General features: G+C 42.2%; 1 protein-coding gene across 15 annotated transcripts in view; it reads left to right on the top strand.

Annotated features, from left to right (window-relative positions):
* Positions 1–12,688, top strand: part of MKLN1 (muskelin 1) — a 108,748-nt gene that overhangs the window by 47,845 nt on the left and 48,215 nt on the right. For all 15 annotated transcript variants that reach the window (XR_015286046.1, XR_015286047.1, XM_086886388.1 and 12 more), the window contains one exon: positions 1,981–2,093. Coding sequence is in view for 13 of the 15 variants with exons in the window: in XM_086886388.1 (XP_086742514.1) it covers positions 1,981–2,093 (113 nt within the window). In the remaining 2 variants the exon portion in view is untranslated. The remainder of the gene's footprint in view (positions 1–1,980; positions 2,094–12,688) is intronic.

Here is a 12,688-nt window from a genome sequence, read left to right as displayed (position 1 = left end):
CTACCAGAGTTATATTGGTGTGGGACTGCTGGGCTCCCCTTGAGCTGCCCCACTGCTGCTGCCTGGGATTTGTGGCCTCTGTCCTCTTCTTTCAATGTTGGCCTTGCACATCTGTCCTGGTTGGGTCTCTGCATGCAGGGTGAAAAAACCTCCCTCACATAAAATGTGAATTAACAGCTAGAATACAAGCAATGGTGCTGGTTGGGAAATGGAGTGAAGTCTGACTTAAAAAAAAACCTAAAATCCTCAAAAAACTCAAACCCAGCCAAACAAAAACAGTCAAACCCAACCCCAACCAAACAAGAACAATCCCACAAACCACCAAACAACTATTTTTTTGCTTTATACCATGGGAAAACAATTGCAAATTTTAGGAGAACTATAAAAAAATTATTTACTTGACATTACCAGCAACAGATGCATTTATACATTAAGAAATACTGCTTTTAAAACATGGAACCTTCCTCTAAAATATGCATATACTTCTGCAATAAGGCATGGAACTAAAAAATTATTTTCATTGGTTCTAGATAGTGATGGAGCCCTTCTTTCATGTGAGCTACAGTTTTACTTCATGATGAAAAATGGGTCTGGCACTGAGTTCATGTCCACTTGTGTTCAGGGTGTTGCTCTGGGGATGCTCAGCATCAGCTGGGTGCTTGTGCTCCTCTCTCAGTGCTCACATTTAATTCTGTCCGCCTGGGTTAGGTAACTTCCAAAATCTGAGTTTTCATCGGAGTCATTCAGGTTTGCTATTAAATTTCATGTGAGCCAACAAAGCCTTTCCAGGCAGGCCTGACATTTTGGCAAGGCCCCAGTAGGATTTTTAGCTGGTGCCAAATCTTTTATTTTTCTCGGCTATCAATGAAGCTGTTGTGGTAATGTGGGTTTTGTGAGCTGTGAGAATTTATGCGCACAAAGGGACCTGCTCTTTGCAGGGAACACAGGGAGCCCTGAGTCCAGGAGGAAGGGTAATTAAAGTTAATGAACCAGGGTAACCTTTCCATGGTGATGACCACTATCCTGATGGTAGGTAAGGGTCAGGGACTAGTCCCATTTTATAATCGCGCACTAACTCCACGATTTAATTGGTGTTGGATTAAAAATTGGCCATTACCTCCATAACAGAAGTAGTTTGTGGATTTTAAAGGAGTTTTTCAAAGCTCTGCAAGTCTTGAGGAACTTGTTCTTCTTGGGCTTTGCTTTGTGTTATGTTTTAGTGCACTCTAAAAATGAAGTATTTTTAGAATTTGAGACCAGATAGTGCTGTTTCTATAATGGGAGCAGTTTAGTTATCTCCCCATGGCAGAACAGAAACTCCTTTCTTAAATACTTCCCCTCTTCAAAGGCTTCGTCTGGTTTTATCAGAGAGTCTAGGAAGTTTTAGAACTTGCTGTACACAGAGCAGTTGTGGGTTTGAGGTGACAGCCCTGAAACACTGACTTAAATTTGTGACTCTTCTACTCACTGGCTTTTGTGGCATTGGGTAAGTTACTTTATGCAAGACATTTCCCTTGAAGTGGATTTTTTAGTTGATTTTTCTAAGGGATGGACTAGACAGAAAAACTTTGCTGCTCCTATCTCTGAAACCTCATTGATACATAAATCCTGCACCAAACAGGGCACAGGCTGAGATGTCATTGATAGACTACATGCACAGGATCCAAAATGTTAAATATTGTTCATTTGTCTGTCTGGAATTTTAATCAGAAGGCTGTGGGTTTGATTGCCTCTTATGTAAATGTAGAAATAGAAAATGACTCTGAGAATTGGCTGCCTATCAATCCTAAAATCTTCCATTACTAAACCAAACCACATTTTTGTCTTGATGACTAGTTCCATTCAAAAAGGAGTGGTGCTTTAAGTAAAAAAAGAGTTTAAATTTCTCTTCTGATAGTTTGTCACAGATGTTTTGTAGGCATTAGCCTGTTTAAACACATTCTCTGTTTAAAATAAAATTAACTTTTTTTTTTCAAATAGAAACTGTTTATTTGTTTGGTGGCTGGGATGGAACTCAGGATCTGGCTGACTTCTGGGCATACAGTGTGAAGGAAAACCAGTGGACCTGTATATCCAGGGATACCGAGAAAGAGGTAAGTTCTGCAAACATCCATATTTTTAAAAATACATCAATGGTTGCCCTCAAAAATGCCCCTACTAAAGTACTTGTGTTGAAGTGCAGTATAAGGTGAGAGCCACAGAGTTCAGACCTTCAAGTTCTGAGGACTTTTGAAATGCTTACATGGGGAAAATATGAGCTGGAGGTGGCTTTGAAGTGTTAAGATTCCTGGAGGGGAAAGGTTTATTTCTCAAAAGCAGGAATGATCAGCCAAAAAATCAGCTCAGCAAGTAGAGCATGAGTTAAATAATTTTGTGTGGCTGAACAACCAGATTTATCACGGAATGTTTTGGGTTGGAAGGGACCTTAAAGATCATCCAGTTCCAGTCCTGCTGCCATGGACAGGGACATCTCCCACTGGAAGGTTCCAAGGACTTGCTAATGAACATTTCAGGCCTGATCCTGGTGTTTGAGCTTCAGAAACAAATTGTTTATTTTTTTAGCTTCTGTCAAAAGTGAATAGAAATGGACAGCTACCAGATGGAAATCTAGAGGACAGGGGTTACTGCCAAAGGCTACACAACCCTGAGAGCTTTCGTGGAATTCACTTGAACCATTTTCCTTGGCCTGTTTTGCTCAGTATTTGACGTATGAAACCTGAAATGAATGTAGCTTGGGTTATAGGACAAGACAGAAAAAGTCCAAGGCCTTTGGCTTGTGTAAATCATTTCACTGTACACCGAAATCCTCAAGTTCTGTGTGGTTATTGTGTTTTGAGTTCATTACTTATTTGTCAGAAGAAAATTCATGCCACCTATTCTTGGAGGTATGAAAAGTTTGAGATCCCACCACTTTTTGACAAACTCAGGCATTGATTTCCTCAGCTATTTGAAAACAGTATAAAAATATCTCATTTCTCATTTGTATTTCTCAGTTTCTTGTCATGGCTAATTTTGTGAGCTTCCTTACCAGATTAAATAACACTTCAATATTCTCATTTTTTTCATGGCAAATGGTTTTTAGAGGTTGTAATCAAGTAGGACAAATAGCCTGAGCTTAAAAAAAAAAAGAATAAAATCTCACAGGCATTTCCTGTAGCCCTCAAATCTCTGTGTCGTGTACTTGCTGATTGGAACATCCTTTACAAAATGGGCAATAACAAAACTGAACGTGATATTCTGGTTTCTGTCATAACAGAGCTGTGGGGAGGTGAAATTGTTATATTTATGTACTGTTCAGTCAAAAAGGGGCTGCTGTGTTTTCTTCCTGCACAAACCAATGTCTGGTGTTTAAGGGATTCATTTCCTTCTTGCTGGGGTCATGCCACATCCAATAGAGTTTCTCTAAAGCTTAGGAAACCTGGCTGGGATGTTTCCTCTCCAGGTTCCTCATGTCTGACTCCAGCAGGGTAAGACTGGCCTGGGAGGAAGGGCAGATGCACAAAAGGAGAGCTGTGGATGAGACACAGTAGAAGAGTTGTGAGTTGATGGGATTAAATGATTATAAAGGGATTTTGGAGAGAAAAAAGTTAGCAGTTAGTGTTATGGAACCTCAGGAAATTAAGATGGGAAGGGTCTAGCTGGGACAGGAGAAATGAATTTTTAAAAAGTAGAGACATGTTGAATGTATGAGGAGTTTTGAAGAAGGGATGTGCTTGATTAGAGAAAAGTGTGGAGGAACGTGGGTGGCTTGTGAAAGGGAATTATGAAAGGACTCTCCATGACCAACTTGTGAGGTGGGGCCCCTGTGAGCCTCGTGGACTTCAGTAAGGTCAAGTGACAGGTCCTGCACATGGATTGGGACAATTGCAAGAATAGATAGAGGCCAAGCAGAGAATGGATCCAAGAGCAGCCCTGAGAAGGACTTGAGGTGTTGGTGCATGAGAAACTCGAAGGTCTCCATGATGTGGGCTTGAGCACTTCTGCTCTGGAGCCAGGCTGGGGCTGTTCACCTGGAGAAGGTTCCAGGGAGACCTCAGAGCCCCTTCAAGGGCCCAAAATAGCTGCTGGAGAGCTGGAGAGAGACTTGGGACAAAATCATGGTGTACCAGGACAAGGGGGAATTGCTTCTCAGTGCCAGAGGGGAAAGTTAGATGGGATAATGGGAAGGAATTCCTGGCTGGGAGGGTGGTGAGGCCCTGGCACAGGTTACCCAGAGAAGCTGTGACTGCCCCTGGATCCCTGGAAGTGTCCAAGGCCATGTTGGACAGGGCTTGGGAGCACCCTGGGCTAGTGGGTAGTGTCCCTGCCCATGGCAGGGCTGGCACTGGATGATCTTTAAGGTCCCTTCCAACCCAAATCATTCTGTGATTCTCTGATACATTCACAGTGTTCAGGGGGCCTCCTGAAGTATAGTTCAGGGTTTTGATGACTTTCAGAGGTACAATGAGCTGGCAGCTGCAGTACTTGGAAACCAGCAGTGGGTTGTGGTTTGTTTTTTTTTTTTTTTCCAAAAAGATCTGGATGAAACCTGATTTAGAAATGGAAAGGTCAATCTCAAATGTTGAGAAGTAAATTCAAAAACAAAGACTCCAGATGTTTCTCTAATAGGGACATCAACTGCTCACAAACAATTTGCAAAAAGGAAATGTCTGTTGACATGGAATTTTAAAAAATATTCAGAGTAGATTCCAGTAGAGCTTAATCTTGTTTTGTTGTATTGTGCTAGTTCTGCTTCTGGCTTTTTTATTCTAATTAATTGGTGACAGTGGTTAAATTAGCCACTCAATAATTAAACTTGGATAAGAACGAAATATGGTGAAAGTTGCATCCTGTCCAGTGTTACTGTAGGGATAGTGCACAGTAATGCTTTTGGGATAAGGGTACTGGGAGCTTCTGCTGCAGTGCATTAGGAAAACGTGTGATCTTTTTAGAAAATGTTTTTGCTGCTGTTTTTCAAAGTTTTCCAGTGAGGTGTCTCTTTGTCACCTGAAGTTGCATTTGTGTTTTTTAACAACTAGACCACTAAAGCTGATTTTCTGTAGCTCTTTTGCATAGAATCATTGAATAGTTAAGTTGGAAAAGCCCTCTAAGATCAACTCCAGCCAAGGCCACCACTAAACCACGTCCCCAGGTCTCACATCCATGTGGCTTTTAAATCCCTCTAGGGACAGGGACTTCACCAGTGCCTTGGGCAGCCTGTTCCAGGGATGGACAACCCTTTCAGTGAAGAAATTTTTCCAAATATCCAAACTCAACCTCCTCTGGTGTAACTTGAGGCCATTTCCTCTCCTCCTGTCCCTGTTCCGTGGGACAGAGCCCGACGCCCCATGGCTGTCCACTCCTGTCAGGGAGTTGTGCAGAGCCACAAGGTCCCCCCTGAACCTCCTTTTCTTCAGGCTGAGCACCTTTCCAGCTCCTTCAGCTCCTCCTGGGGCTCCAGCCCCTTCCCACACAGCTCTTCCCTGGATACGCTCCAGGTCCTTATGTCTGTCTTGTCCATCTGGACAAAATGCTCAGGGCACTGCTGGGGTAGCTGATCACTTACAGCATGAAAAACAGGGTCTGGAGCACACCACCACTGCTGATGGACAAACAGACCCCACCATCCCTTCACTGTATGGATCCAGCTAGACTCCTGCTGTGCTTGTCAAATCCTCTTCCTCAAGCCTGAATCCTTCCAGGGAGGTGCTCCCTGGAGCAGCTCTGGACCCCTCAGCTTACCCACAGCTTCTGTCTCTGGAGTGTGTGTGACAGCCCTGTGAATCAGCTGGCACAAGGCACAGCCAAAATATGTTCCATTTAAGAGCCTTTAAGGGTTTCTACCCTGAGTCAAGTGGAGTGTTCTGATAAATGCCATTGTCTTCAGGGATTTTTGGAGTGTGTAGATCAGCAGACCTCTTCAGGATTAGAGAATAAATAATTTAAAAAAACTAAACCTTGTTATTCCTTGTACAATTTTATTCTAGGCCAGTGTCAGTTAATAGAGCAATTTAATGTGTGTGTTTTGATGTCTATTTCTAGTTTCCAAGCAGCACCTTTCTCTTTGGAAGGATAATTTAGTGAAATTCAGTGCAGGAGGACAGTTTTAAGTGTAGGAAAGACTTTTTCTGGTGTAAATTGATAGTCAGGGGATTTTGAAATAGGATCAAAATGCTGAGGGATGTTGATGCCTCTGGAGATCAGATAAATGAGAGTAAAGCAGTGTTATAGTTGGCATATTTTGTGTGTCTCTGGTATTCCTGTACCTTGTTCTAGCATTTCCTAGAGACAAGAGATGGGGGGAATCTCCCTTCAAACAATGTCATTGCACTGATTGGTACCTTCTGTGAGATGCTTCTTGGAAAATACATTGACTCATCCTCATTCTAGCTTCTTCAGAGGAAAACCCTGCTCACAAATCAGCTGTGTGAAGGATGTGGAAATTGTGTAAATGGGTTAGGTTTAGGTGACACTGTGTTTCTCTAAAAAATTGTTGAAGTGTTTCCTTACCAAAGGTAGAAGTGAGGGTCTTGTCATGGTTTAACTGCTTGAGAGGCTAAATCTTTGCTCACAATGAAGACAAGTGTAGGTCAACAAGTGCCTCCTGTTCAGTAGGTTCAAAATGATGTAGAAAATGGGTATATTGTGAGGTGACAGTTTGCTGTGAGCACCAACTGCTTTTCCAGCATGCTGAAAGTAAAAGCTGACAAGTGTAGAAAGATCCCCTAATGGTGAGAGCCAGGGGGAATTTCAGCTGCTATTGTATTTCCAGTTAAATTTTCTCCAGTCTCTGCATGCATTGCTTTGCATTTGTTGATGTGGATGAATTTACCCAAAGCTTTCAGTGTCATATTACCACAGAAGCATTTTTTGTAGGAGTTTTTGACACCTCTGACTGTTTTTTTGGGTATGATGGAGCAGTACATGAGCTTAGCAATGTAAAGCTTTTACCCTATGCTGTTTGAAGTGCAGGAATTGAACTAGTCTCAAATATTGACTTCTTCCCACAGATGGTGATACAGTTTGGAAGACACTTCAAGTGACTTGAGGGGCTTTTTGTTGCAAATATTGCGATGTTTACGGACTTGAGATCTAATACAGTGAATGTGCCACGTCCTACTGCTGAGCAGTTCCAGTGGTACAGATGCTCAGTTATACGAGATGCCTGGTGCCACAAAAGCACATAGGGAGAAGGCAGCTGTCCCTGAAAGAAACTTGGATACTGCAGACGTACCTCGGAGCCAACTTCCTAAATAGTGCAAATGCCTACAAAAGTAGGGACAAAGACGGCAGATGCTGGAGTGAACCAAATGAAAAGTATCCTAGGCTGATCCTAAATATCACAGGCTAATGGTTTATTTTCCTCCCTATTTAGTAGCATAATGATTTTAAATGTTCTAAGCCAGCATTCTTTCACCATAATGTTAGAGAGAGACTTTAACATATGTCTGACTGACATCCCCAGTGATTTCCACTTAGGCAGCCTAAGGCAAAAAGACCCTGTTAAGGGAGTAGCACCTCAGCTTTTTAAAATAATTTATTTTTAAATAAACATTTTGGTAAAGGTTTTCTGCTTTTCAAGCTAACTTCTGTGCTTATACTAACTTGTGTGCCTCAAGAGTTCTGTCCTCTTAAGCCCGGTTTATTTGTCTTATTTTTAACTTTGACATTTTTTTAAGGAAAAGATCATCCATATTTGAAAACAGCTTTGGGTCTTAAGTTATTCAGCTCCCTCACTAGGTGCCTGTGTTTCTTGCTTCCAGAATGAAAAAAAGCCCAGACAACCAGCCAAACTTCAGTTATTCCTCATACCAGATGTTTGAATGTGTGGAGGTCCCTTTCCCCCACACGCTGCTGTTCAAGTCAGTCTCGTGGAAAAAGGCATTAAATAAATGCCTTGTGCCCAATGTTCTGGAGGCTGCACAACTCTGGCAGCCCTGGAGCTTGTGCGTGCCAGTCTTCAGGTTATGTTGAATTTCCAAGTCATCATAAAGCTTTCAGTTGCAAAGTAAAACTACTTTTAGTCCTTGAAGTAATGCATCAGGCAGAGTTGATTTGTGGCGTTTATGTTCCGATAAAAATCACCACTTCAACTGCAGCTTATGATGAGTTTAATGCTCTGATCTCTGGTCTGGAATGGAACTTTATTTTACTTACATGGCTTTATTAGGACATTATTGCATCATCCTAATGTATTTTGCAATTCTCTGTAAATTGTAGATGAGGCAGTGTAGAGTCATTCTTTGGTGGCTGTGGATGCATCCTGGGGGATTACAGGATTTTCAGGTAAAGATTTAGTGAAGAGGTTGATGTTGGTACAAGGAATTTGGATTTATATCCTTCTGGCTTTTAAAGACACAGAAATATGCACCTGAGCATAAATAAGCCTGCAGGAATACCAGGACCCCAGCATTTCACACTGAAGGTATTAAAAGAAAAGGATTTTAAAGAAATAGAAGCATATGTAGAGGTGGAAGGAAAAAGTATAATTTTGCCAGGGAGTGAAAATAGCTTCACACACCAGTTAACTTTGCCTTGGGAGTAGAGTAATGTCTTATTTCAGCTACACTGTGAGACTTGTTACATTAATGTTGCATTAACATTCCTCAATCTCTACAAATACAGAAATCCCTAAAGAAATATCAGTTATCCCAAGGTGGTAACATAGGGGAAGCAGTCTCAAGTGGTATCACAGACAAATCTGTAGCTAAATTGTCTGGATAATTACGTGCTTGAAAATGTAGGAAGTTTTTGTGGACCTTGCTACTGAGGTATTTCAGCAGCTGGGTTTTGGAGGTAATTGAGAATTGAGCTTTCTGGAGCGTCTCAAGAGAACTTACTGGCACAATGGCTGGTGCAATGATGTGTTGAATTCATACCTACCTGAAAGAGCTTAGTGTGTTCAGTAGGACTTAATCCATGAATTTTCCAGGCCATGCATGTGATGGAGACGTTATTGATACTGGGCTCTAGGAAATTAAGCAGCCGCTTTTACAACTTGCTAACACCTTCGGGTGCAAACAACTCTTTTGTCACCTGTTCAAAACTGTCTTCACTTTCTCAGAAACATCTGAGAGCCTGTGGCTGTCAAAGGATTTAGACTTAGAATTTCACGTTTGTCTGTCACTGGCATCTCAAGGACAGTTAATTACAAAAAAAAATCAACTTCTGAAAGTGTAGCCTTGCTACAGCCTTTGTGGCTGAACAGTTTATAAGCAACCAGTTAAATTTTTTCAGCTTTCTGGTCTGCAAGTGGGGCTGTAGCTCAGCCGAGTAGTTTGTGTCTATGGAAAAATCTCTCTTGGCTGGACCTTCGCTGGCCATTGTTACTGGTAATGAGAGGACAGCGTGAACTTGTGATGCATGCAAAAATGACCTCATTCAACATCCTGCTATTGTTAATGGGGTTACTTAAATTCGGCACACGAGGGATGTTGTCCTGAGGGCCCATCTCGGAGCTGGTGAAAGCTCTGGTTCTCTGGTGGGTTGTCTGTTACATTTCACCAGTGTTGCTGAAAGCAAAGCTGAGCAGTGGATGTGGAGCAAACTGACAATTTACTTGGTAAAATTTAAGAAGTTACAATTTTTTTCACATTTCGCCAGTGTGAGCAGCGCTTTGTTTGCAGGTGAATTGTGCCTTTTGTTAGAAATAGCAAAGAATTGATGTCCTTTTGCTGCAAGGTCACTCTGTACTGGGGTATTCCTTCAGTACTTCTCTTTTTTGTGTTTGTAAGCTGAATCACAAAGGTTGGATGACTTTTATTTTTGACTGTAAACTAGAGCCTGCACAAGACCTTCATACACATTCCTACAACCTCCTTCACATAAATTAAAGAATCACAGTGGTTTGGGTTGGAAGGGACCTTCAAGATCAACCCTTTCCACCTCCTGCCATGCACTGGGACGCCTTCTGCTATCCCAGGTTGCTCCAAGCCCCATCCAACCTGGCCCTGGGCCCTTGCAGGGATGGGACAGCCACAGCTTCTCTGGGCACCCTGTGCCGGGGCCTCCCCACCCTCCTGAGCAGAGAATTTCCTTCTAACAGCCGATCTAAATATCTCCTCTTCCAGTTTAAAAGTGTTCCACCTTGTCCTATCACTATCTGCTTGTGTAAAAGTCCCACTTCATCTTTTTTATAACCTCATTTTAAATACTGAGCAGCTACAAATTATTTCCCACTATTTGAATGCTTGAAGATGTGGAAGCTTTTTCCCCTTTCTACTGTCCACTGGCTTGTAAGATGTCTTGTTTTACTGCAGCATGATATCGATGGCGTTATGCATTGCTGGAAGGTTTTGATGATACCTTGGTGTGAGAGCAGAGCACTCAGGAGATCCAGGAATGTGTCTCCTCCACTGGCAATTCCTCTGGCATTGGCTGCCAAAGCTGTTTCTGCACTGTAGGAAAACTCAGCAGCACAGCTGTCAAAGCACAATGTTGGTGCTTTGGAAAGTTCAGCTGAGAGGACACACTTGGTCTTTACAGGTGCCTTGATCAGAGCACATCAGCAGCCAGAAAAACATGTATTAATTAATTCCTTTATGAAAATACTCTCAAATTAGTTATTTCTGCAAGCAGGCTGGCAGGGAGGCTAATAAATAATAATTTCATGAGAATAGAATATTATCTGTTATTGTAAAAATGTTCATGTGCTGCACCCAGTCTGTGCTGTGGTAAACCTTTGCTGATCCCTGAAGGATAGAGCAGAGACTTGGAGTCAAGTTCATGTCAGACTGGAAGGGTTGGGCTGTCAAGGGTCATCAAATCCAGCCTGTCACTGTCATAAGGAGCGTGTCGTATGATCTCTGAGCCTGATCATTTGACTTATAAGCTCATTGAACCGTCTGTCAAAAATAGAACATCAGGCCATTTATTTTTTTAATTCTAATTTAAGCAGGGAAAGTCTCTTTGTGGCAGGCTCAGCTCAAGGCCATGCAGCATCAACGGTTGGGAAATTAGGACTGTTCCAAATGTGAGCGTGCTATTAGGAAGGGGAAAAGGAACGCTTCATCCTGTTTAATTTTGTTGTTTTCCCACCTTGAAGAGATGTGCACACAAAACTGTGTGCTAAAAGCTGCCTCTGTCTTTAATCTGCTCCATCATGTCTGAGTCAGATGCCCAGAAAGGACTTTGCTGGTAAATCTATCCCGTGGCATCGCTGTAGGAGGGCACTGGTAAGCAGATTAGCCATAGCTCAAATTCTGTGTCAACTGCCTGACTGAGGGCGCCTTCCAGGTCTTGGCTGTGCCTGGACTTATTAATACTTAATTATAACTTTTTAATATCCAAACCTAATATTTATCATAAGACATTTAACTCTCTTGTATGAAAAATTGTGTAAATTCATGGCTTTCCAGTACTGGTCCTGAGGAGTTTCCAGCATCATGACTCTTGGATAGATGCTGGTCTATTTCTTAGGCCTCCCAAAATATTTATTGGCAGAATACATTTAATTTATATGTAACAGTTTTCTAGAGAAGCTGTGGCTGCTCTGTCCCTGGAAGTGTCCAAGACCAGGCTGCATGGGGCTTGGAGCAGCCTGGGATAGTGGAAGGCAGGGGAGTGGGACTGGATGAGTTTTAAGGTCCCTTCCAACCCAAACCATTCTATGACTGATGAACTTGCATGTTCTCAGAAATACTCTTTATAACTGGTAAAGCAGCCTTAAAATTAAGTTGGAATATCAGTTACTTTTATAAATACTAGCAAGAATCATGGAATGTTAAAGGTTGGAAGGGACCTAGAGATCATCTAGTCCCAAACCCCTGCCATGGGCAGGGACACCTTCCATTAGACCCAAGTGCTCTGAGCCCCATCCAGCCTGGCCTTTGAACACTTCCAGAGATTTTTTGCAGAGTCATTTAAAGAATGGAGTATACATTGAGTATCCAAAATATGTTTTTTGGAGCTAAACTCCCATCTTATAGTCCTAGAAATATTCAATCATTTGCTCTATCTACCCTGTGTGACATGCAAAGGTTTTTAATTCTAGTGCTGGAGCTGTCAGGTGTTGGGCATCAAATGACACGTGTGGCACTGATTTCTGCCATCATACAGAGTAAGAAGTTGGGATTTGCTGTTTGAGGGAGAGTCTTTCACGCTGAAGAAACCCTTACTGAGGGCTCTGAGCCTCTGCCAATGTGCCTGTGTCTGGCCTTGAGCATGGTTGTGTTGCTCCTGTTGTGTGACTGAATGTGCAGGACCCTCCCTCAGGTGGTCTGGTGCTCCTTGCACATCATCGGTGATTTTGTGGGTGATAGGAATGATACATCAGCCCCCAGCTCCTTCTGTTCTGTGTTGAGGGACCATACAAATCCTCCATGCTACCATAAAATAAAAGGAATAGATAAATTATTATGTTTCCTGGCACCTTTAGGTTATGCTAAACTTAAAATGCCTTCTGTGAGTAACTTGTATGGGATGAAAGTGATTTATTTTGTTGTATGGCTGCAGTTGTTTCTCTTACTGAATTTAGTGCTCATCTAGAGCAAAGCAAATCTTTGCTGGAGCTCAGATTAAACATTTTGGGAGCGCATTAGCTGTAAACTGGCATTGATAAAGCACTAACAAGCTCTAATCTTAAAGCACATGGACTTGAATTAATGCCAGGAATAATATGCATTTCCTTTCATTTTCAAGTTTGTGGATAACTTTCCCCTTTTTTGGGGGGAGGGTGGTAGGGGGTGGAGGAGGAAATGAATTACAATCC

The sequence above is a fragment of the Cyanistes caeruleus genome, chromosome 4, assembly GCF_971803275.1.
Source record: "Cyanistes caeruleus chromosome 4, bCyaCae1.hap1.1, whole genome shotgun sequence".
Taxonomy (NCBI): domain Eukaryota; kingdom Metazoa; phylum Chordata; class Aves; order Passeriformes; family Paridae; genus Cyanistes; species Cyanistes caeruleus.
Note: the sequence above shows the minus strand (reverse complement) of the source record. Positions and strands in the feature narration are given on the sequence as shown.